Source organism: Harpegnathos saltator, unplaced genomic scaffold (assembly GCF_003227715.2).
Source record: "Harpegnathos saltator strain DR-91 unplaced genomic scaffold, Hsal_v8.6 scaffold16, whole genome shotgun sequence".
Lineage (NCBI taxonomy): Eukaryota > Metazoa > Arthropoda > Insecta > Hymenoptera > Formicidae > Harpegnathos > Harpegnathos saltator.
Window position 1 is genome coordinate 368,321 of NW_020229939.1, and position 25,166 is coordinate 393,486.

The window sequence follows — 25,166 nt, forward strand, 5'->3', positions numbered from 1 at the left end:
CAGAAACGACGCCGTCATGGCGACCAGTGTCCAGTCTGCGATTCAAATTTGAATATAGACGAAATGAGTCAAGAGACGTTTGAGCGATCGATCGACGATCATTCGTAAATTGCACAAAACTATAATATTTATTGTCTATTAATCTTATAAAATGCGACGATATGAACGAGTTATGAACGCGAGAGTGGTCGACCAGCAAAATTGTTGGTCAGTTGAGTTGATCGCGAACAGACGGAAATTTATAAACGAACGGCCACACGTGGCGAACGTTACACGGTTTTTCTCACGGCGTATATTTTCGTAATGAGGTTTTAATGAGGATAATAGTATATACATAGTTACATTCACATATACAATATTAGGTATGTACAATATAATTTCTTATCATCTCTCATTGTCGGACTGCGTCGACGACGTACGACGTAGACGAAAATATTTCTCGAACGTCCGCGAGTCGCGATAACGCTGTGATTATGTGTGGAATTTCGACGAACAATTTTCACACCTCAAACCTCGTACGTCTTCGTGATAATAGAATGGAAGAATCGCGCATCTACGGGTCCTACTCGACAGTGGTCTAGACTCACACGGAGAGCTAAGGATATGAACGATACATGGCACTACGTATTCTCCTCGCGAAAATATCATTCGTGAGAATCGGTAGAATTTCGTTCGTTAAGCGAGTAACTGATCGCGCTGCGGATCAATTTCTTGAAACAGAGTAAATCATTCGAATCAGCGGATGCGGATTTAGAGAGCGTACTTCGTCGCATTTTGTACACGTAAAAAGATTCTGGTTCACATTCGTATCCTTACATTTGGCATTATTAAATGTGCGATATGAATGCGGACCTTAAAGAGTAGATTACATTACCGAAAGTATGTACAATATAATGGACTTTGTATACGCGCGTCAAGCCACAATAAGTTGTTAAAACACGATATTTCCCGATAATTGATATTTATCTCGCTTTCAATGTCGGCGATTGAACCACGTTGCATGTGTGTGTGCGACATATACATATGATTCCTCTTTTTGTTCTCTTCCAGCGCATCACGATCGTATAATCGTAAAATCATTTCTACTAGAAAATATAATTGCCACTGTTGTTGTTCTCGTGTAAAAATTGACAAACGCTGTATGAAAAGTGTCGTCAATTAATGTCGATTACGGAAAATCACGTTGAAAATAAATAGGATCTGTATATATACGTGTGTGTATGTGTGTGTATATATATACATATAACTTATAATTTAAATATATGTATATATATATTACTCTTCATAAATAGCACATTGCATGCACCCCTTTGCACTAAAATATTCATCGACGATTGGACAATCCAACTGAATGTCTAAAATCGCTAAGAGCTATATCACAATGTGTGGCAATAGAAATGATTGGAGTTAGATTACTTAACTTACTTGTCCCAAGTCGTGGAATTCGTTCGTGTGCTGCGAATCCTCTGATCTATTATTATCACGAGCGAATAACACATTGGACTGTCCAGACCTGCCTGCTTACTATAATTTGTATTTGCGAATCACACTTCTCGCTTGTCATCGACGACTATAAGGTACTTTGTCGATAGATACATGTGTCGTCCCTGTCGCACACAGTTGGAGCGAAAAAATATTGAAAAAATATCTGGCTGAAACTGCGGCGGATGTGTGTGTGTGTGTGTGTATGTGTGTGTGTGTGTGTGTGTGTGTGGAATACTATCGCATATGCTATCGTTTACACAAGCTTCGTATATGAGATAGCATGCCATGTTAAATCCTGCGAGATTTATGATCTGTATTCAAAATATTCTATCAAAATATGATTTGATCGTTCGTTTTTTGCAACATATTAACGTATGATTGAATTCAAACTAAATTCGAGTAGAATTTCTTAAAATTTTGCTAAGAGTTCCACTGGAATTTAACTTGTAGAAAACATTTTCGACATTAATAGTACATTTTGCATACAGATCTGTCTGTGTATGATTGAAGTCATACTTTTCTTTTTTTTTACGCTACGTTTATGTACACGTCGTTCCGCGTTTTAGAGAGAATCTGGTTATCGACATCATAATTGGCATCTCGTAACTTTCTAGAATCCTCCCTAAAATCTCTTAGAATCTTTGAGAATTCTTCTCCTTATTCGCCAATGCTTCGTGCTTTGCGGACAATTCAACGGATAACATGATACTCATCGTAACTGACCGTCTTGTAACGTATAGTGAACGCAAATCTCGTTATGGTTAATCTAATTTACTTAGATCGTTTGATATCTCGCTGTTGCTGCACGATGCTCTACTAATAATAGTTACCTTAAACGCTCCGAGAGACTTCAACGTGATAGCAGTCGTCGCGTATCAAAGACAAGCAAATAATAGAATCAATGCAACTCGGAATAAATTCGTGTACGACTATCTAGATTGAACTACACAATCTCCTAGAATTAATTAACTACATATTGCTTTCTTAGCGAATGATGTTTCGTTAGTTTACCAAATGCTAAATATTAGAAAGATTTTATAGAATAAGTTCGGAAAGATGTGTCCCCCCTCCCCAAGCGACAATCTAAGGTAATCTTGTGTAAGCGTATCCACGAAAAAGATCGTTAGGCTTCTTATAGTGTCCGAGGAGCTCATGAGACACTTTCCTTTCTTGCTTATTTTTTTTTTTTTCAAGCGATTCCTAAGTCAACTAAAAGCTTTCAACCGATTATATCCCTACATAAATGTATATGTAGATCGTTTTCACTAACAGAGTAACTTGATACCGAATAAAACACCCGAATATAATAATATTTACAACATCGGTTCCACGATTGCCCCAAAAATATGTTCTTTTGCTTCGCTCTACATCACGTACGTCAAACAAATTTATAAAGTCATAACAACGTTGAATAGAAACGTATAGTAGCGCGTAGTACGAAAAACAAATTGCTGTGTGTGCTCGGTACCTCAACGGAAAAGATGTGCCTTAAATTTACGTTATCATTTTATAACGATCTTGAACACTTTCTATTGTTGACTCCTCGCCGCTCGGTCACGCAAGTCCCTTCACGATAAGGCTATTGTTGCTGTTGCAGTTGTTGCAATAATGGACACACCTCGACCAAGGGGGTCCCCAAAATCTCTTGGCATACTTGGTTCATATCCGGCTCCATCATGAGCGAGGAGATCTGATCCTCCGTTAGCATTTCCACGCTAATTGCCCGTATTAATTATTTATTAATAAAGAGCGAACCGATAAATCGCATATCGAGGGGAATAGTAAGTCAAGAACTTACCTAGCTAAGCTTTCGCTGTCCGACGTCTCCTCATCGGCATTGAGATAGCTCATCGTTTTCTCTAATGGACTAGGGACTTTCTTTCCTTTACCCTCCGACTTCTCGGACTTTTCAGACTTCTCCTTGTCTCTCTCCGCTGTCTTTGGTTCGCTGGAACGTCGTTCCGTCAAGCTAGATATGTTTAGCATCATCATACCGTGATTGAGTAATTCCTTGACGCGTTCTCCCGTACCACCGCTCCATAACATATCGAGAGATTGTCTTCTACTTGAATTCGCTAAAACGAGGGAAAAAATAAGATTTATATGTTTATAAGAACATATATATTCTACAGCAGAAATAGAGTAGAAATATCTTCACAGAGGTCACACATTCATTAAAACTCATTGGTTACTCACTGGAACTACCACCGCTGGCCTCACCCCCAGCTGAACTTCTGGTTATCCAATTGGCTAAGCTACCGTCGAGCTTGCCTCTGTTCTTCACTGACGGACTTCTCGTAACTTCGGCTTTCTTTTCTTCACTCAAAGTAACTTCATTCACTTTCGATATCGTGGGCAAGGATTTTTGAGTAATTAGTCTTTTTCGATTGGACTGTTCCTTCAGCGGCTCGACGGTTGCGCTGATCGGCTGAGCAATCTCCGGGCTCAGGTCCATCGGTAGCGGTTTGTAGGGAATCTGATCCTCCTCGTCGGAGTACACGTCATTGTTGTAGTAAATCTCGTCCGGCGAGTTATTCAAACTGATCTCCGTCCACTCCTCTCCATTTTGAGTCGCGATATTGCTCTTGCTATCCTTCACCGGCGACTGGATCTTCACTCTCTTTTCGACAGGAGAAATAATTCCCGATAGATCCGCCAGGCCCGGTGCAGAGGAGCTCGTGTGATTTAGAGGTACGATATGTTTCGAGTCGGTCGCCGCGATGCTCCGTGGACGGTCACGTTTTATGTATTTACGTGGTTCAGTGGATGAGAGATTCAGGTTGTTTAGGCCCAGATATTCCGACGACGAGTCTCGGTCGATCTGAGAGGAACAGAGAGTATATATCAACTCTCGGTGAAGGAAGATCATGATGTAACAAAGATCGACACTTACTTTCGTAGGCATTGGACACGGCACACTTGGGCTTATTTTATCAGGAAGGCGCAAATATTCGTCGCTAGTATAATCCGTGCTGTCCGGAGATCCGGTCACACTAGAATCCGTTGGAGTCGCTGTGTTGGTCGGCACGGTGGAATGATCGCCTACATCTTGTGCATTCTTATCACAGTCATCCGTGCCGTCGTATCTTCTCGTCTGTCGGGGAAAATGTAATGAGAATTTTGCTCAATTCTGTGAATTACTTCGTTCTCTCTCTCTCTCTCTCTCTCTCTCTCTCTCTCTCTCTCTCTCTCTCTCTCTCTCTCTCTATCTATCTATCTATCTATCTATCTATCTATCTATCTATCTATCTATCTATCTCTCTCTCTCTCTCTCTCTCTCGCATAAACACACATGCATTTATACCCTGTGAATCTCGTCGCTGATTTTTTCAAGATTTCGTAATGCTTCCGCATATGTCATTTTCGCTTCACCAACTGATCTCTCCAACGCACTGACTTTCATTTTCTGCTCCTCCAGCATTTGATTGAAATGTGCTTTCATTTCATAGTAAGGCCTGTATAAATTGCATGTATAAATTGCATCTTATTAAGTATATATCGACTATGTGAAAAAATGTATACGAGCCATTTTTATTTAAAAAATTTTTATTTAAAAAATGATACTTTGATAAAATCTAATTTCGAAAGAAAATTAATAATTTTTAGATGCCATGATTACAAATTAATGTGAATTAACCTGATAGAAATAATGTTTCCTCGTCAAAATATATGGATTCGTACCACTTGAAAAAAACGGCTCATATGTATTTATATTCTCCTGATTATTCGAATATTTATTTGTATTTGTACATGTTGCACATGACAAACTATCTATCACATAGCAATTTGATTGAAAGCGACTGGGTAAAAAAATGAAAAAGAACAAACCTTGCGCAGTAAAGTGTATTTATTGTGAGAAGCTCAAATAAAAAGTAGCAGATTACCTATGTTTCAAAATATTCTTATATAATTCATGCACAATCTCAGAGGGTGATGGTTCGAAAAGTAAAAAATATCCAAGAGCTAGTTCGGTAGTATGGCACACATAAATATCGTGTGAAAAAAATAAAAAAGAATATCTATCCTACTTACAACATGAGCAAGTTGTGCCTGTAGGCGATACTGTTTATCAGAAGCAAGCTGCGACGTGCACCCATACTGCCAACATGAACATATAACCAAAACACATAAATACCGTAAGGTCTATGGAAAATAACGTAACAGAATAATCATACACAAAAAATAACTCGATATTCGGACTAAGAGGAATAAAATATGTCGATAACAAATGAGGGGGAAAAATGTAACAAGAAACGTTTTGTCATGTGTTTCGAGAACATTAACTTGGTTCTATACAAGGTTCTAGCTCATCGAAGTGGCTTATATTAAATAACTAATATGCGGTAACTTCATGCATTGACAGAACCATCAGTAGTAGGAAGTAGGAATATTCTCGAAATTTGTTAACACGACAGTCTAGACGTACCTAGATTTGGCAATAGTTCGTTTCAATTCACGTTGTAATCTCTGAACTTCGTGTTCCGCTTTGTGATACAATGCGGTTGTATGCCTATGCTCTGCCTCAGAGAGAGCTCTCTCGTGCTCCGACTCGTTGACTCGCGATGTAGCATGATTCAACATTTCCTACGAGATGTTTTGTCGTGTAACGCTTGTGTACAGTTTTAAGTAACAATGAGATCTACAACATTAATCATAATTTACCTGCCAAGCGTGATCGAAGCATCTTCCTTCAGTTCGTAACCCTTCTTCTGCTAGGTATACCATTTCTTTAGCTGCTGCATGTTGACTATTGGCTCTCTCAAATCTGATTGCAGCTTTCTGCGTTTCTTGTAGTGCCTGTGAAGAATAACAATTTCAAAATAATTTCAAATTTTAGATAAAAATATGACAATTATCAAATCGTTGAACAAAAGACTTACTTCTTTTGCCTTAAACCTAGCATCATAATATGGCCTGGACTTTTCGATACAAGCTCCAAGTTTCTTAGCTAAAGTGTCAATCTTGATTGTTGATTCGCACAGTAATTCTCTAAAAGTCGCCCTTGCTTCCTAAAGACAGAATGATTAATACAAGAATATAAATAGAACTGAATATGTAACACGAAGCTATGATTCCTTATAAACTGCAGTCTCAAGTTATAAATTATTTCTTTAGTTGAGCCTGTCATGGACTGCTGTTAAGATCATCTCCTCAAGTCATTATCCATTTGCACGTATCTTATCACAGCAATCATCTCAATAAAATCTAATCGCAATCAGACTCAAAACTTGCCAGCAATTTTGTTCCTCAAGCGTCACATTCATATATCACAATATAGAATCTAGACAGCAGTCCAGACTTTTACAAGAGCCAAGGTCAAGAGGCTTAGTAAAAAAAAAAAGTTACTCACATCTAAATCAACTTCTAGTTTGTTAATGTCATCAGTAGCTGTATTCAATCTCTCAAGTTCAATCTGAAACAAGATAGTAGACATATTATTTCTTCTCTACAATAACATTAATTCTCTTAATAACATATTAATTGTTAACACATTATATGCAGTAGACAGAAGTTTTTTTAATCTAACAAACAACATTTTACTTACGTATTTATCGGAGATATAATTGATAAAATTGTTTAATTACATTCACATGCAAACCAGCAAAATACTTTACGACATTTCCATGAAATAGTTTACGATACCAAGTTACCGGGTAAACGAGGGTAATTTAGTACGCGCTGTCGTCGTGGTGATGGGCCCTCGGTCGCATGGACAGCAGGAGCGGTACAGAGGGGGGGGGGAGAAATAAGAATCGGGGACGTTTATGACTCGTGGATGGGCGGAGGAGCAAGGAGAAGGGGGAAATAAGAAACGTTTAGCAACGTGGAAAAATGGAGCAACCGTTGCATCGAAATCCACAGGAGATACGTCGTTCGGGCACATCGCGCCGCGTGTTTTCCCTCGATCCGCGTTTACGTGCGATTAATACTCGCGACGCCTTTTTATCGCAACGGCGAAATGTCAATATCACGAGACGCCGTGTTCTCCGCGCCAGGTTCCGCGCGGGTCGTCACGTCAGGGCGACGCATAACGCAACGATTCTCACCTGCACTCTTGGATCCACTGCATCGTCGATGCGGTCAGAGTCATCGGCACTCTCTTTCTGCACACGTCCACTCATAATTAAATCTAGAGGGTGGATTTTATTTACAACTCTTCATGCCACCTGTGTGTATCGTCTGCTACATATCAGGTGGCCATGTTGGATGTCAAGGCATCTATAGAGTGTCAGCAGCGTGCAGGAGCGTCGTCACTCGTCGGTTCGTGAGGCGTTAGATTTTGCCGTGCATTTTCCTTCGCACGAGAACTTTGCTCTTTGAGCGGAAAATGTTACGCCGCTCGATGTTATACTCGATCGAATGAAATCGAAACGCGGGTTTGCAGCGACGATCGCGAAATTCGCGATGGCGAGTCTCGCAGTCGCGCCACGAAAATTCTCAATTTCCTTCGCTGCGTTCTTAAGCATTCGATCGTAAAATAAACCGAGTCGAAGATTTGTGACATTGGTGTGATTTATGATATGAATACATTTCGAATAGGAAAAGGAACCAACTGAAATATTTATTCTCAATAGGCGATCATCTTTATTATCGTCTTATCGATCGAAATTTTCTGTCTACCTACCTCTTCTTTCGCCTCTGTGTCCAGTTTGATATTTCCCGCCGTCCAGTGACCGACACCACCGTCGCACCGACAGTCGCACCGCAAGATGGCGGAGACAGATAGCGCGTCGTCGGAGGGCGCTGTGCGCGCCAAGCCCGCCTGAACTCTCAAACGTACTTTTACATTCGCACTGGTTAGTTGTGTGTTGCCGGAGCAGGTGGATTACGTTCTTCTGGGGAAAGCGGCGGCCCGTGCAAGAACGTCAATCACCGGGCAGCATAATAATCGGCCGGTAAGTGAAAACACCGCGTTACACGCTCGCGCCGTACTTTCGAGCTCGCTCCGGAAACAAAATGGAAAGAAATTGGCCGAATTTTCTGCGAATACCGCTTCTCGACGAGCGCGAGCGCGCACTCTGAACGAGATGGAAAAGATCTTTCGGAACACCACCGTAACCGCGCGCACAGCTTGAACTTTCTATTTCGGCATTTTTACGGGGGAGCGAGCGAACGAACGAACGAACGAGCGAGCGAGCAAGCTCGCGAGCGAGCTCGCGAGCTCGCGAGAGAGAGAGAGAGAGAGAGAGAGAAAGAGAGAGAGGGAGAGAGAAAGAGAGAGAAGGACGCGACTAATGTTGCGGCGGAGGCAACACGCAAAGGTCGCAGAAATTGCGCTGCTTCGTGCCTTCGTTCGTTGTCGTCGCAGGATGCCCCGTCGCAGAAGGATAACGCGTGCGTGCGTGCGTCGCGTGTGTGTTCGCGCGCGCGCGCGCATGTACGCGTATGTGTGTCCTCGCTTGCGAACGACGACCGGTCGCTCGGTGTCACACTCGCTTCGTTCGTTCGATGACACCGAGGCCAATTCGCCTTTATCGCGTTTATTTACCTCCTCGCCTTTCGAGAACGAGAGCTGCGCCGCGATATCGCGCGCAGGAAGTTTCCCATTTCCCGGCCGTCCAGTCATTCGTATTGCACGCACGGACATCCGTCCGTTTCGGAGATTTCCATTCCGCCCGATTTATTTGTCACGTGTTCACGTGTGTTCACGTGCTATGTCATACGAAACGCGTGGCATGCTCGTGTTTTTGCCCGCACGCACACGCGCGACGACGCAACAGGACGAGGTGAGAGGCGGGATTGAAGCGGTAATTCGGGTTAGTCGTTAGAAAGTCTCTCGCGGAGAGAGACGATCGCTCGGACAAAGGATCCAGACGCGGATTAATTGTAAACAATGCGAATGGCCTCGCGCGAGCGGCTTGTATTTCTGAGCGTAGCGCGCTCTTAGCGGTGAATTGTGACTCAAGGACTCGCCGCGCGAAAACGCACCGCGCGCTCTCGCCGCGCGAGTACTACCCACCTTCAAATGTCAGAAGCACTTTTACCTCGCTTAGCGAGCGAGCGGGCGTTTTTCCTTCCTCCGACCGAAACGGGCTTTTCGCGAGTTTCACGATGCGCCGCGATCATCGACAACACTCGTAAACACGTTCAGTTGCTTCGCCGAGTGGTTCTTGTCCGATGTTAGCCTCGTCCGAGCGATTAGATTAGAAAGCTCGAATCGCCGCGAAGCGGCGATTTGGTGTGCCGTGTGTCGTCCCTTGTGCCTTGTGAGTGTTGGAAAATTGACATTTTCCGTCGTTGACGAACGCGCCTGTTCTTCCTCCTGCGCGCGAGCCGCGTCCTTCGGTACAACACACACACGTGCGCGCGCGCGCGCGCGTAGTGATACATATCATTGAGTTCGCTCGTGCTCATCAACTGTGCCGTATAATTGACCGTTTCTCTGAAATTCTCACGAAATTCCTCGTAACGAAGCATCATCACCTGCGAACGCGCGCAAGGTCACGGGGATCGGAGATCGGGAGGGGGGGGGAGATACGAAAAGAACACCGTAAATTCTTCCACTCTTCATAAGCAGATTCGTAACCAATTATAGTAACGGAATCCTGCGGATTACGGTATTCGAGCGTGTCTCCACGCGCGCGATTCGGCCAGCCGCCGCCGCCGCCGCCGCCGCCGCTAATCAGCGTCGCACGCGATCCGTCCTCCCTCGTGGACTTGGATTGATTAGTCGAAGCGGTATTCAATTAGCCCAGGGATTAATCCGTCACCCAGTGTGTGGAAATGAGTAACGCTCTCTCGGTGCATGTTGCACTCGGGACTTGGGCGGCTGCTGCGCGCGCGTGCGTGTGTGCGTGCACGCAACTGGTCGCGGCCGACGTCGCTGACAAAAGCGACCGGTTTAATGGCTAAGCGAATCGGCTTTTAAAGAGTCACCCGGTGCACACGCGGCGGAAGACGCATTGACGCGAGCCAACGAGAGAGAGAGAGAGAGAGAGAGAGAGAGAGAGAGAGAGAGAGAGAGAGAGAGAGAGAGAGAGAGAGAGAGAGAGAGAGAGAGAGAGAGAGAGAGAGAGAGAGAGGAGCAGCCGGTGCATGGTTCGAACCTGCCATTCCGACAGGACTTGACTTGAGGCATCATCATGTCACGGCAGCTATGTTGTCTTCGGCGAGTCACTGCGCCGTTCTCTTAACCGCGGATTCTTACGTGTCTTATCACTTTTCTGAAATAATCCGCGCATGACTGTTTCAATTTGACGTAATCGTCACGTCGCCGACGAACGAGCGAAGTCACAGGACGAGGGCGGTGACGTGCGTTTTGACGAGTCGTTGACGATATCAAATACGATGGATAACGATAGATAATATAAAATGAAGTATGGAATAAAATAGTATTTCATTAAGACGATAACGATCTTGAAACAGGTTGGAACTTTTCTCTGTGTTGTATATATGTGTGTGTGTGTGTGTGTGTGTGTGTGTGTGTGTGTATGAAGAACCCGCTGTAGGCGCATTCCATCGTCGACGACGCAGATACACGGGCGCGCACGAGCCACCCGGTATAGGCGGAGGTAGCAATTTATTAAAGGACGAAATAAGCGCGGAAACATCGGTCAGACGGACGAGAGTTTGCTTTCTAGATGGCGAGAACGATTTACATTTTCGCAGCGTTATCTCGACACGCGACAATGTCGCAGGACGGCGACGCGTCCTGCGCGAATTCTGAGCGCATTCCGATCGCGCGTATCGGCTGACCTCGTCTGTTAGTTTTACGACGCGACTGTGTGCTCGCGAATGCGGCAGGAAATCTACTAATATCGAGAAGAAACAACCGACTTTGTTTGTTTCGTTCCGCTTTGTCTTCGTATTCCGCTGCTGCCCGCATATGCGGGCTGCGTACTATGAAATGTCATTAGCCCTGAACGAGTGACACGAGGCGTAACAGAACGCTCTCGCAATGTCACTTCATTTTTAAATATTAGGTCGTGAGTTACTTCCAAATAGCAGGTGTATCGATTTTCTGCGAATGCCAATGCAGAAAGGATCGATAATGCAAGTAGTGGATGTCCGTTAAGTAGAAACGGAATGACTGAATGACTTTAAACGGCAGCAAGTATTTCTCAAATCAAAGGCTTCATTAAGAAAGATATACACTTAAATGACGTTATATAAGACACTTAGGCCCGGTTACACCAACGTCACTAAAGTGCTTCGCTTAGTTAAGGTGCGTTTAAAGTAAGTGTTGTTTAAAATTTGCTGGCGTTGCACGGCTGTCATGAAAACAATACTTAGTTAAGTGGGACGTTTGATAGTAACTTTTTATCTTGTGTGTACAAGTAATTCAGTTTCCTTGAATCTTTTTTCATGTATAACCTCTTTGACTTAGAATTATAATATAAACGTAAGTAAATCTTATATAAATATATTTATGTTCTTTTTTAATAATATTAATAATATATATGTAGAAAATCTTATGATAAATATTTTATTAATTTTAAATGGCCGAGAATAATAAAGAAATAAAAAAGGAGAGCGCGTAGCACAAATTACACGAGTGAAGAAAAAGCTGCTTTAATAAGTATTGTTACTGAATACAAAAATATAATAGAGTCGAAAAAAACAGATAAAGTGTCATGGGAAGATAAAAATGACACTTGGGAAAGAATCGGAAGTGAATTAAATAGTATAGTACCAAGTGGAACTTATCGCACAACAGATTCATTAAAAAAATTTTATGAAAATTTGAAAAAAGAGACAAGAAAAAATGCAGTTGAAGAGAAAACGGAACAATTTAAAACTGGTGGTGGAAGATCAGCGCACAAAATACTAGATCCCGTACGCGAAACTGTATTAACATTAATGAACACTAAAACAGTCACAGGTAATTTTTAACAGGCTTTCTTTCATTACAATATATATAATTAATTTTATATTGTAATAAATGTGCTATTTGATATGATTGAATAATGTGCTATTTGACAGGATTTAAAAAATAGATTTGATTCTGATGCAACAAATCAACTTAACTCGCTGTATGATGCAAGCAACGTACTTGATAATATGTCTGATGACGTGAATTTACTTCCATTAAGTTAGCCCCCCCCACAGCGAAAATAAAATATCTAATAGGTGCAAAATTAAGTGCTAATTAGGTGCTACAATCCTGAATTTGGTGCTCGCGCGTTTGGCAGAAAAAAATAAAATAATAATAAAAAATAAAATAAAAATAAAAAAAATAAAATAATGGGGGGGGCTAGCTTAACGTTAACTTAGCCCCCCACAAATAAGAAAAACGTACAACCAACACGTAAAATTGAAAACAAATTATGTTAAAATTAGGTGCTAATTAAGTGCTCCAAGAGACAATTTACGGATATTAAAAATATATCGCCGTTCAAAAGTTATAACAAAATAAATATGTCATCTCAACGATGACTGTCCAAGAGAGAACTTATATTATAAAATTAGGTGCTCTCGTGGCTATGGTATCAAATTAAACGTCTCTTCACGCACTGTCGAGATACCCAAGCGCCGAATTAAGTGCTCGTCCCGTTTTGCAAAAATTCTCACTTAAACGTCGGCGAGCCATGCAGGTGACAAGAGAGGACCTATCTTAAAAAATTAGATGCTCTCACGACATGGGTCTCAAAACACTCGTTTTTTATGCATTATTTAGATATTCAAACACCGAATTAGGTGCTCGTTCCGTTTAACAAAAATTCGCACTTAAACGTCGGCTGGCGATACAGGTTACAAGAGAGAACCTGTCTTAAAAAATTAGGTGCTCTCACGATATGGGTCTCAAAACACTCGTTTTTTTATGTATTGTTTATATATCCAAACGCCGAATTAGGTGCTCGTCCCGTTTTGCAAAAATTCGCACTTAAACGTCAGCAGGCCATGCAGGTCACAAGCGAGAACCTGTCTTAAAAAATTAGGTGTTCCCACGATATTAGTCTCAAAACACTCGTCTTTTGATGCCTTGTCGAGATATCTAAATGTTGAATTTGGTGCTCGTGTAGTTTGGCAGAAAAAAAATAAAATAATAGGGGGCGGGCTAGCTTAATGTTAACTCAGCCACCCTCAAATGAAACAAACCTTTAACCAACACGTAAAACTGAAAACCAATTATGTCAAAATTAGGTGCTAATTAAGTGCGCCAAGAATCAATTATGAGATATTAAAAATATAACGTCAATCAAAAGTTATAACATAAAAAATATATCATCTCAAGGATGACTATCCAAGAGAGAACTTATATTATAAAATTATTATTATATATTATATTGTCTGTTATGTAATGTCTATTTTTAAAACCATTGCTTTTCCATATATGCGTGGGCCATTTTAATACACCATTTATTCCAGTTGCTTATCAGTTTTGCAAAAATGTTTCTATTAAGTTTAATTAAGTTTTTATTTCCTCCATGGAATTGGATAATTTTTGTTAAATAATGTTTTCCTAATCATAATCGACTGGATTGGGTAATTATTAAAATGATTCAACTTATATATATATTTCATTATAAATCATATGTACTAAAGAAATATTACATATGTCTTTGGTACATATGATTTATAATGAAATATATATATAAGTTGAATCATTTTAATAATTACCCAATCCAGTCGATTATGATTAGGAAAACATTATTTAACAAAAATTATCCAATTCCATGGAGGAAATAAAAACTTAATTAAACTTAATAGAAACATTTTTGCAAAACTGATAAGCAACTGGAATAAATGGTGTGTCAAAATGGCCCACGCATATATGGAAAAGCAATGGTTTTAAAAATAAATAGACATTACATAACAGACAATATAATAAATAATGATAATAATTTTATAATATAAGTTCTCTCTTGGATAGTCATCCCTGAGATGATATATTTTTTATGTTATAACTTTTGATTGACGTTATATTTTTAATATCTCATAATTGTTTCTTGGCGCACTTAATTAGTACCTAATTTTGACATAATTGGTTTTCGGTTTTACATGTTGGTTAAAGGTTTGTTTCATTTGGGGACGGCTGAGTTAACATTAAGCTAGCCCGCCCCCTATTATTTTATTTTTTTTCTGCCAAACTACATGAGCACCAAATTCAACATTTAGATATCTCGACAAGGCATCAAAAGACGAGTGTTTTGAGACTAATATCGTGGGAACACCTAATTTTTTAAGACAGGTTCTCGCTTGTGACCTGCATGGCCTGCTGACGTTTAAGTGCGAATTTTTGCAAAACGGGACGAGCACCTAATTCGGCGTTTGGATATATAAACAATACATAAAAAAACGAGTGTTTTGAGACCCATATCATGAGAGCACCTAATTTTTTAAGACAGGTTCTCTCTTGTAACCTGCATGGCCCGCCGACGTTTAAGTGCGAATTTTTGCAAAACGGGACGAGCACTTAATTCGGCGCTTAGGCATCTCAACAGTGCGTGAAGAGACGTTTAATTTGATACCATAGCCACGAGAGCACCTAATTTTATAATATAAGTTCTCTCTTGGACAGTCATCGTTGAGATGACATATTTATTTTGTTATAACTTTTGAACGGCGATATATTTTTAATATCCGTAAATTGTTTCTTGAAGCACTTAATTAGCACCTAATTTTAACATAATTTGTTTTCGATTTTACGTGTTGGTTGTACGTTTTTTTTATTTGTGGGGGGCTAAATTAACGTTAAGCTAGCCCCCCCCATTATTTTATTTTTTTTCTGCCAAACCACGCGAGCACCAAATTCGGGATTGTAGCACTTAATTTTGCACCTAATAGATATTTTATTTTCGATGTGGGGGGAGGGCTAACTTAATGGAGGTCGTGAATTTCAATGTAGCTAATGACGCTATGTACATTAATAATAACAATCAATCTAGCGAAGATATGGAAGAAGAATATATAATGTATGAAACATTAGATGATGATTTGGAGGGAATTATTGGAACACATAATACATATGTCGTAAGTATTTCAATAAACAAAAAATAACATATGCTTTATGTTATAGCAATGTAAATGTCAAATCTCATGATTAAGTTTATAATTAATAACTAATGTGTTATTTATAGGATCCTAATACAAACACATGCATGCAAGGAAGACATAGTAAAGAGAACAAAATGTACATCAAATTGGAATACATATACTCCAGAGAAATTAAGAGCAGCTAAACACACATTATTAAAAGTAAGAAAAAGTAATGCCTCAGAAAATAAAGAAAACGAATCAAATTTATGTCAAAGTATAGCACGACGACGTAGAACATTGACAATGGCTTTAAACAGTTCTCACATTTCTAAACAATATAGTGATTTGGCACAAGTTGAATTGAAACTTGCAAAGTTGCAGTTGATAGCTGTAAAAGAAGAAATGGAGACAAAAAATAAATAAAACGAAATAGAATTTGAATTAAAGAGAAAAAGTTTAGAATTAGACATACAACTGAAGCAAGCATAGTTGAGAAAATTGCAAAGTTCCCTTCTTTAATAACCTTTTTCCTAATGTATTTATTAAAAGACTGATACCAGGTGTGACAAAATATTATTACCAGTTATTAATTGGTGGTCCTTCCACTAGTTTCTATGACATTTTGTGTTTTTTTCATCTTTTTCTTTTTTCGATTCTATAATATTTTTGTACTTGGTAATAATCAGGAATGGGAAAGTTACTTAAAAGGCGTGAAAAAAAATAAAGTTTACACAATTATTTTTGCAACCCAAATTGAAGATTATGCTTTTATGAAGAACTTGAGTGATTTATTTACTACATCAGATTTTTGTGCAGTCGCAATATCGAACTCGCCGATACGCAGAATTGAGAAAATAACTGTGTAAATTTTACTTTTTTTACACCTTTGAGTAACTTTCCTATTCATGATAATAATATAAGTAAAACGTAATATTAGGTTAAAGAGTTATATGAAAATTTATATTACAAAATATAATATATATTACATAAGTATATGTTTAGTTTAAAAAATGTGATGTCAAAGAAGAGTTTCTAGTATTGTTCTTTTAATATTATTTATTATTATTTTGTGTTGTCAAAAAACAATATTATTTTTATGTGCAATACATGTGCAATAAAAAATATGTTCGTAAATAAAAAAAATGTGATATTATAAAACCAATCCTTCATATTTTTACATGTGTATTTATTATATAAGTAATAATACTGTTATTTATTACACACAACAGTAATACAATTTTGTATTACATGAGTAATGTAGTAATTTATTATAAAAATAATATAATTATTTTTAATATTTTAAATGTGTTTTATAGCACACTGGTGTTTAAGTTGTTAAAATATTCATTAATTAAAATATTACATGCTACTAGACCAGCATTTCCTGCTTCATTTTGAGCATGAGGAAGGTTTATTACATTATTATCTACGATAATATTTTCTAAAATATTTGCATCTTCATCATCAGTAGGAGGCATGTCTTCCCTTCGACGTTGTGCTTTATTATGCAATACAGCAGTTGCTATTATTATTGTCATTACCGTTCTGATCTTTAAACGACTTCCATATGCTGATATTGGAAATCTACATTTCCAAATACCAAATGTGTGTTCTAGTACGGTTCTTGTTCGAATTTGTGACTCGTTATATAATTGTTGGGCACGACTTTCAGGGTTTAATAACGAATAAATAAATAAGGTTTTGCAGGATATGCACTATCACCTGAAACAGTATGTTTAACTGTAATAGTATGAACAAATAATTATGATAAAATAATTACACACACATACACACTCCGTCGTGTAATCACATGTAGAATAGAGTATACATTATTTTATCGTTAAAATCATACATACACACCCAATAATAAGCAGTTGTGAAAATGACGTGTTTTAAATAGCATTCTTAAATTATTGTTCTGAAAAATTGTTGAATCGTGAACTGAACTTGGCCATCGAGCTACGATGTCAATTATTTCTTTATTAGCATTGGCCACAACTTGTACATTTAATGAAAAGTACGATTTTCTATTTCGAAATATTTCTGCATCATCACCACCTATTTCATACACATAAATTTCATACACACACACACAAAGCAATGAATGTATGTCTTTTTAAACATATAAATTATATATTTATGAAACATACTTATAATACTATAATATACCTGGAGATTGTATTTTTACATGTGTATCAATCAATAGCACCAATTACTCTTGGAAATGCAGCAATATTGTAAAAATTTCTTTGAGCTTGTGAAATTTCTTCTTGTGTTTGTGGTAACTTTATATAAATGTGTGCCAAAGAAGCTATAGCTTTAGACACTCTAACAATTATTCGTGATACAGTTGATTTGTCCATTCCGCCATAGTCCCCCATTGTTATTAAAAAAACCATTCGTTGCATAAAGACGTAAAGTAATCACTAATTGTTGCATTGGTGTTACCAAATTATTTCTGTAAAATTAACAAAAATATTGTTGTAAAATTAAAACCAACCAACCTATAATGTTACATACATTTAAAGATTATACATCTAGAATTAATAGAAATAAGATATTTACCTATTATGTGTATATTGTAACTGATTTTCAATCTGTTCTAATATATTTATAACAGATTCTTTCCTTAACTTAAATCTTCTAAAAGAATTTAATTCCTCATACTCTGCAAAATAATTATTACGCATATGTGCATTTCGCGGTATTCCGTAAACAATTAACTCGTATGCGTCTAAATCGTCATCTTCTAGCATATCGTAATCTATATCCATTTTTCTTGTTTAAGCAATTAACAGGAATAGTTCTTCTTTCTTCTCTTTATTTTCTCTTGACCATTCAAAACTAACCGCTCTACGCGCCAACGATGCACGAGCAGTAAAAATCGACCAATAATATGCTACAACGGCGATTTATTTTCCTTAAACCTTCTTAAGCGGTACTAGAATCATCGCTTAATATAAGTGCAACTTAAACCATTATAAGTATTACTTATACTTTGGTGCAACAAGTTTATAGTTTTAAGTTTTACTTAAAGCCAAAATAACGTTGGTGCAACCAGGCCTTATACGAAATTAAATTTAAAGGAGAAAAGAATGGAGAAAAGTTATTCGATGAAATCGACTATAACATTTTTTTTTTTTCTTTTTAATTTCGTCTACAACAGAATCTTAGAGAGCTTGAGAGAGAGGGAGGAGGGGAATTAAAAGAAAATATTAATTTAATTAATAACGCTCCTTTTTACTACGGAATTTTCACTAGCTCATTCCACCGGGTTTTCGATCTGTTACTTTCGCATAAGGAAGGTACACTTACTCTCGGGGGAATGACTCGCAGCTGTCAGAGTTACCAGGAATCTCGCACCTGCGTTACTTAACACAGACATTAGTTTCTCGGTTGCCAGATTTAGCGTGAAATGTTTTAAGGAAATATTTACCTCGACATTCTGTTTGCAAAATTAATCGCGCATTTTCACGGTGATTTCACGTAATGTGAACGTAATGTGAACGTAATGTGACTCGAGGAGATACTTCTTTCACTCGCTTGTCGCCCACTTGTCTCATTTTTAAAAATTTGGAAGTGTCTGTCGTACTGTCACTGTATTCTGTATCTCAACTTGACGACTCGACGATAACGTGAAAATCTTGCCGAGATACTCAGCGGAAATCCTGAAATACTTATCGTTAGCGTCGAGTATAAAAGTATTTGGATACGGTATCACATCACAGTCGTGCTTGCCGCTGCTCGCTCGCGCTAGTCAACGCCTCCTGAAACTTCATGTGCGAACGCACGTGATGCGGTACGACGCGACGTCAGTATGGAGTGTCATCAAAGCACTCGGATAATTGTATCTGAAACGCCCGTCGCGACTCGCGACTTGCGTAACGGTGCGGGCAATCGTCTGGGTTGCGACGGGTCACCCGGTATATGGAGAAACGTCGACCTTCTGCCATGCGACGACACAATGCAGGCGCACGAAAATGCGGGCGCGAAAGGGACCCTCGCGACGGTCAAGAGCACGGTCGCGTAGGGATCAGCTGACCATCTGGAAACATTTTGCGGGCTGTGCAGAGCGGGGTGTTTCGCGATATCGCGAAGCGGTGTCGGTTACAAGATCGGATTTACACGCGAACCAGACGCGAGCCGGCCGAGGTTTAGCGGAGCTGTAGAAACGTAATTTCGCTATTGAGAATCGATGACTCGCGAATTCGACTCGCACGCTCGGCAACTTCTCGACGACGTGATTTATTATCGTCGTACGCCCGTCTCTGGCTCGCGTCGATTTTCGTTTCGACAATACGACTCGTGCATTATCGGCTTCGCCTGTACATTATTTACGAGGCCAATTAGCGAGAACGACCGTGTTCGGATCCGACGGGCGCGCCATGAGACAACGTATTGCTCCGCCGCCGGATAAAAGCACGCCATACGTAATACCGAGTGAACGGTAATCGGCGTCGCCCGCGAGACGCGTTTTTACTCCGACGACTTTAACGTTTGACTTTTGCGCTCTTCCGCGGAAAAGCACGCGCCGCAAAATTCGTCGCCTCGCCCGTTGAGAAAAAAATCCCCTTGAAAACTCTCGGCGCGCGTTTCGCGCGCGCGACGACGCTCTCGATCCGCGATGCGAGTCTTTATCCCGACAAACCAGATGAGTGTTGCCGAATAAACAATTTATAAACAAAAAGGCGGAATTGTCGGAATTGGAGAACTGTCGTCAGTTGGAAACGTTCGTCTCTTCCCGGTAACCTTCGCTCGCGCGCATTATTGACGCGGAAATTACATGTCGCGAATCCATCAATTCTACTCTACCGACTCCTCCGTGTCCCCTCCGTGTCTCTTCTTCTTCTTCCCCTTCCCCTCTCTCTCTCTCTCTCTCTCCCGCCCGCTTCCGTAATCGTAATCGTCGTCTGACGTAAAATATTCCACGCGCGCGCGCGCGCGTCGAGTCGCGCTAATCATTTCAAATTGTAAAATTGATGAAATCGTGGGGAATTTTCCGAGAGGCAGACGTCCGTCATACACAGGCGGGTTCAACGAATGGATATCATTAGAGATCCTGTTTCCCGCGTGCGTCGCGTTCAATTATCACCGTTCGAGGAAAACTACTGTAGACGCGTGAAAAAAATGATTTCGCGCGTTTCGTCCCGATCTCCGTTACTATTATCTGTTGCTATCTCGCTTTACATAACTGCGCGTATTTATATCGTCGGCGTCGCGAGCGGTACGTTGTCGCGTTGTATTACTGCACTGCGACTTACCTGCAATGTTGAATAATAAGATTGGCCGGCCGGCCGGCCGGCCGACCGCTTTGTCGACGGAACGATTTCACGCGTCGCGGCGAGAAGTCGCGACGAATTTCGTCTCGGCTTCATGAGAGCAGATTCCAGCCGCGAATGCGCTACCTCCTCGAGAGAGCAGTCGGATACCTCGCGAGAGTCCGCGATCTCGCGATTTGCACAATCGACGTTCCGATCGTCGATTTGTTTGCACGTTCTCAAGCAGCTGAAGTGATACAATTATTCGAACACGCTCTCCGCCGCGCGCCGTTCCGTTCCATATGCTCGGTACGCTCGCAACAATTACGCGGCTGGAGATTGCAATTTCACGCTGGCGCGCGATCCGCGCGTTTTGCGCGAGCGTCGTGACGAAAAATGAAAGTGCAAATCGAAACGCGAACCGCGAGAGTCGCGGTGAAAAAGGAGCTCGCGCGGTGACGCGGCGCGGCGTGGCCGCGCGATAATCCGCTCTCGTGTTTCGCATTGCAGCGAATTTCCGACGATTAATTGCTATTTTGTCTGTCGACTCTCGGCGTTTATCAAGTGGGCGTTATTCGCCTGCATACACGCGTGTGCATTCCGCGCACACGCACGCACGCACGCATACCTAAGCAAAGATAAACGCAAATACGCGCGCGTGCGTTTCTCAGCGCGAACCTTTTTACGCACTCTCTCTCTCTCTCTCTCTCTCTCTCTCTCTCTCTCTCTCTCTCTCTCTCTCTCTCTCTCTCTCTCTCTCTCTCTCTCTCTCTCTCTCTCTCTCTCTCGCGAGGGCGTCACGGCGCGCTTCGATCAATCCAGTGAATTCTAGACGAATTACGCAGCGCGATTATTTCTCTCTCTCTCTCTCTCGCGTAATAGAGAACACCGATAGAGTCACCGGCGAGAGCACACGATGTTTTTATAATAAGTTCCCGGCCCCGGCCGTTATTATGTAAAGTGAACGTCGCGCACACGCGCGTCGCGGACACACGGATAATCGTCGTCCCGTTAGCGCGGCACAATGTGGCGACGATTCCGCAAAAATGTTGCTCCGCCTGTATGCGGGAACACAGAGGCGGCATCTCCTCGCGTTCCTCGCGAAAATTCATTCAAACGGCGCGGCGCGCTCGCGTTGAACTCGCAACTCGCGTCTCGCAACGACACCCGATTACGATTTCCTTTTGTCGTCGACCGTCGGCCGATATGTGTGTCGGATATGATGCGAACAAATCGAGAGATACTTTCCCTACTTTCGCGCACGGCTACCGTGTCCACGACGACGAAGGCGCGGGTCTCCGCCGACGGATCGTCGAAGACCGCTGGCCACTTATAACCGGCGGAAAGAGGGAACCAAAACAAAAATTGTGCAACCCGCCTTTCGGCGTTTGATTGTATAATGAATGAGGTGACGAGCATGCGCATGGAAAAAAAACCGGTTCCCCGCCGCGACGCTGAATCACACCTGAAACCTGTTGTCCGCGTTTAGTGGCCGGTGATGCCGATTCTCGCTCGCTGCCTGCGATTACAATACGGTGTGTTCTGTTTGGAATCGCGCTAATCGCCTCGATACGCCTCGATCGCGGCGATCGGCGGAAATCCCGGCGATTCGGCCGTGAAGTTTTTCGGTTTCACCGCCGACAGTAAATCCCACTCCGCCACGATGGGAAAGGGGAGGAGGAATTTTTACGACGGTATTTTGTGTCATTAAACTAGATATGTTCTCGTTATCCGGCTCAACTGCCAAAATAGTTGTCGTTGTTGCAAAAATAAAGAAGCTTTAATAATTCCGAACGACCGCCGCGGGCTGCGAAAAAAGCTGCTTGGTTTGTTTTAGAATGTCCTTCTCACCTCTCGGCTTTGTCCTTTATCGTGGCGGAACTTTGCTTCGCACGGGTCGCTTGCGCGGGTTGTCAAGCCACGTGTGCGAGTTAAAAGCCATTGAGAGGTGCTCACATACGACGTGCATTAGCGCGTATTATTTACTTCGCGGAGCTCATTAATATTGCTTTGCGCGCGGCGGCAGCGGATTTTCCGACGCGCGAGTACAGAAAAGACCGAGGAAAGGAGCAAACAGAAAAAAGACGTATACGAAGAGAGAGAAAAGAAACTGGCTGGCAAAAACGCGTGATTTATGATCGCTCGCGTTTATACGCGGTCACGCACCTTTTAACGTCCGCGCGTCGCATGGCGGAACGCCCTCGCGTGCTTTCGCAATTCGGCGTTATTTCTCTCAAAACGGTAGTTAAATGCGCACTTGCTGTGATAGCGACCGGCTTCATAAAAGAGAGATATCGTTGTGTGCGTGTGTGTCGCGCGTGCATGTGTATACGGGGTCACTCGCTGCTGCGAAGAACGTTTCACGTTTACGGCCGTTAAATGCGTAGAAGTGCACTCGCCACGCGCATCTTGTCGCGCTGAGCCTCGCCCTGTGAATTTCACTCGGCCGATCTTTTACAAAAACCCCTCGCGGGAAGGATTTTTGCCCCCGCGGCGGGGGCTGAGATTCTCGTTGCCGCCACGATAAGGATCTCGCTGGCGACGATCGATTTTCCGGATCTCCTCGCAAGAGCGGATTCCTTCGCGCGTTGACAAGGGCGATCGGCGATCGAAAAACGCGACGATCGGCTAAGGTGATCGCAATTCGCTTTCCCATAGTGTCGGTAATTGAACTCCTCGAGATTACAGCGATCTCCCGGTGAGCCGTGTTCGGCCTCGCGTAACGCTCGCCGAGCTATGAATAGAGAATGGAGTGTAACTATCGTCGGCCGATTGTTTCGAGACGATCTCGCGCGCGGCGCCGGTTATCCCCTTATCTATTTAGCGCGAAGGGACCAGGAGAGAGAGAGAGAGAGAGAGAGAGAGAGAGAGAGAGAGAGAGAGAGAGAGAGAGAGACACGGACGGGCGAGTAGTGACCGACAGATAAGCAGAGAGGAAGAAAGAGAGACATCCTGATCGTAAGAACACGCGTGTCTCTCCATCGCCTCCCTCGTCTCCTCCCCGCCCCTGTAACAACCTGTAGCCCACGATGGAGGACGGACACAGCTCGGTCTCGGCCGTGGCTGGTACCGCCATCCTCCTATCCCTTCTCATTCTATCGGATCATCTACCATCAACGATTGCGCTCACTACTTTATTCTGTGAAGACTCGCCGCGACAGCTCTCAGCGCGACCGATCAGTCGCTATCTCGCTCTCCTCCCCCCCTCTCTCTCTCTCTCTCTCTCTCTCTCTCTCTCTCTCTCTCTCCTCTTCTCCATCCAAAGAGTATATTCTCGCGGTACAAATTTCTGCAGTCTATTGTAATCTTTTCTTTCTCCCTCTCCCCCCCCCCTCTCTCTCTCTCTCTGTCTCTCTCCTCTATCTCTCTGTCGCAACATAACTTCTCTTCTTTTCGGCTCAGCGCAGAATCGAAAATGTCACTAACGACGTCGGCGACGCGACGGCCGCTCGGTTCGACTTTTCTCTTCCTTTTGGAATGGCTGGCAAACGTTCGCGAGGAATAAGTGGACGACGAGCGACGACGACGACTGGCCCGACCACGGTCCCGACCGTGGCTGGTACCGCCACCCATATCAGAGCCGGCCGTCCGGCCGCCGTTTCACCGAATAATCTACCTAGCAGCGCGATTCGACTCCCACGACCGTTCGCTCGCTCCTCTCCCGCCGCGCCGCGCCGCGCCGCGCCGCGCGGATTCGACGCGCGGAGAGGAGATCGGCCGCACTCGTCCGCGTCCGGTTCTTCTCGCGGCGCAACGTGCCCGCGAATGTCAGTCTGCCGCGAGACGTCAGTCGGCTAGTGTTGTTTCTCGCGCCGGTCCGCCTGGGAATTGCGAGGTCTCGCTCTCTTTCTCTCTCTCTCTCTCGAGCTCCTTCGCGAAGACGCGCGAAATTTGGGAATGCATCCCGCGCGAGCCCGTTGAGCGCCCGTGGAATCGCACTCTCAGACGAGGACGGATCATCAACCAGGTGAGCGATCCTCGCGAGATACTCGAGCGGGGCGTCGATCGTTCGAGTTCGCGGCAACGCGAACGAGAATACAGTCATGGGTGGGCTTATCCGTCTCTCCCGATCGCGAGCGCATTTTGTCGCGCGAATAAAACGCGCAGATCTGCGACAGATCCGAAGCGACGTTCGCAAGATCGTCGACTCGTTTCGTCGACTCCGCGGAGTTATCGTCATCCGGTGTTCGCGGTGGAAGGCGAGATAGCTGGACGCGCGCGTCACTCGCACGTGCGAAATCCTCCTTGATCGGGCTTAATTATGAGAACGTCATTCTCACATCCGTGCTCGCGAATTTATAAATCATCCAGCCGCGAGGATAACGACGATGGCGTCGGCGGTGATGAAGATGACGATGATACTGCTGGACAGAGCTCGACCGGTGGAATCCTCGTCCGTTCGACCGTGAAACATACAACTCGCCGAACTCACGGCAGGCTTCGATAAACCCCGAGTAATTAACGGCTAATTGCTCGCGGAGCCGAACGACGGGAAATCTAAAG

At 42.6% G+C, this 25,166-nt stretch overlaps 2 protein-coding genes and 1 long non-coding RNA gene across 6 annotated transcripts in view; 1 reads left to right on the forward strand and 2 right to left on the reverse strand.

Annotated features, from left to right (window-relative positions):
• Nucleotides 1-207: 207 nt before the first annotated feature.
• Nucleotides 208-7,726, reverse strand: LOC105185400 (uncharacterized). 3 transcript variants are annotated; one of them, XM_011144873.3, is made up of 11 exons: nt 7,533-7,726; nt 6,836-6,898; nt 6,366-6,494; nt 6,148-6,282; nt 5,912-6,069; nt 5,518-5,583; nt 4,790-4,940; nt 4,379-4,579; nt 3,682-4,306; nt 3,284-3,560; nt 208-3,200 (listed from the first exon to the last, which is right to left on the reverse strand). In XM_011144873.3, exons 1-11 carry the CDS (start codon nt 7,605-7,607, stop codon nt 3,065-3,067), a joined length of 2,016 nt encoding a protein of 671 aa, XP_011143175.1. In that variant the 5' UTR covers nt 7,608-7,726; the 3' UTR covers nt 208-3,064. The 3 variants fall into 3 exon arrangements, with proteins under 3 accessions (XP_011143175.1, XP_025152565.1, XP_011143176.1); XM_025296780.1 differs by lacking the exon at nt 7,533-7,726 and adding an exon at nt 7,031-7,191; XM_011144874.3 differs by lacking the exon at nt 5,518-5,583.
• Nucleotides 7,727-8,196: 470 nt separating this feature from the next.
• LOC105185401 (PTB domain-containing engulfment adapter protein 1) overlaps nt 8,197-25,166 on the forward strand; it is a 45,380-nt gene continuing 28,410 nt past the window's right edge. Inside the window, exon 1 of one of the 2 annotated variants that reach the window (XM_011144876.3) lies at nt 8,197-8,381. The gene's annotated coding sequence lies outside the window, so the exon portion shown is untranslated. Of the gene's footprint in view, nt 8,382-24,382; nt 24,631-25,166 lie in introns of those variants that run through there. The other variant, XM_011144877.3, reaches the window with a different exon arrangement.
• LOC105185402 (uncharacterized) lies at nt 16,847-17,853 on the reverse strand. The gene is made up of 3 exons (XR_003112575.1): nt 17,575-17,853; nt 17,266-17,463; nt 16,847-17,127 (listed from the first exon to the last, which is right to left on the reverse strand). It is a non-coding gene; the product is annotated as an uncharacterized LOC105185402 (long non-coding RNA).

Bases quoted from the DNA above. Each gene is read 5' to 3' on its own strand.
- LOC105185400 (XM_011144873.3), bottom strand. From the start codon at position 7,607: ATGAGTGGACGTGTGCAGAAAGAGAGTGCCGATGACTCTGACCGCATC. The intron at 4,941-5,517 runs GTAAGTAGGATA...CAATTTATACAG, and splicing joins AGGCACAACTTGCTCATGTT to GCCTTACTATGAAATGAAAG. The intron at 3,561-3,681 runs GTGAGTAACCAA...CCCTCGTTTTAG, and splicing joins GGCCAGCGGTGGTAGTTCCA to CGAATTCAAGTAGAAGACAA.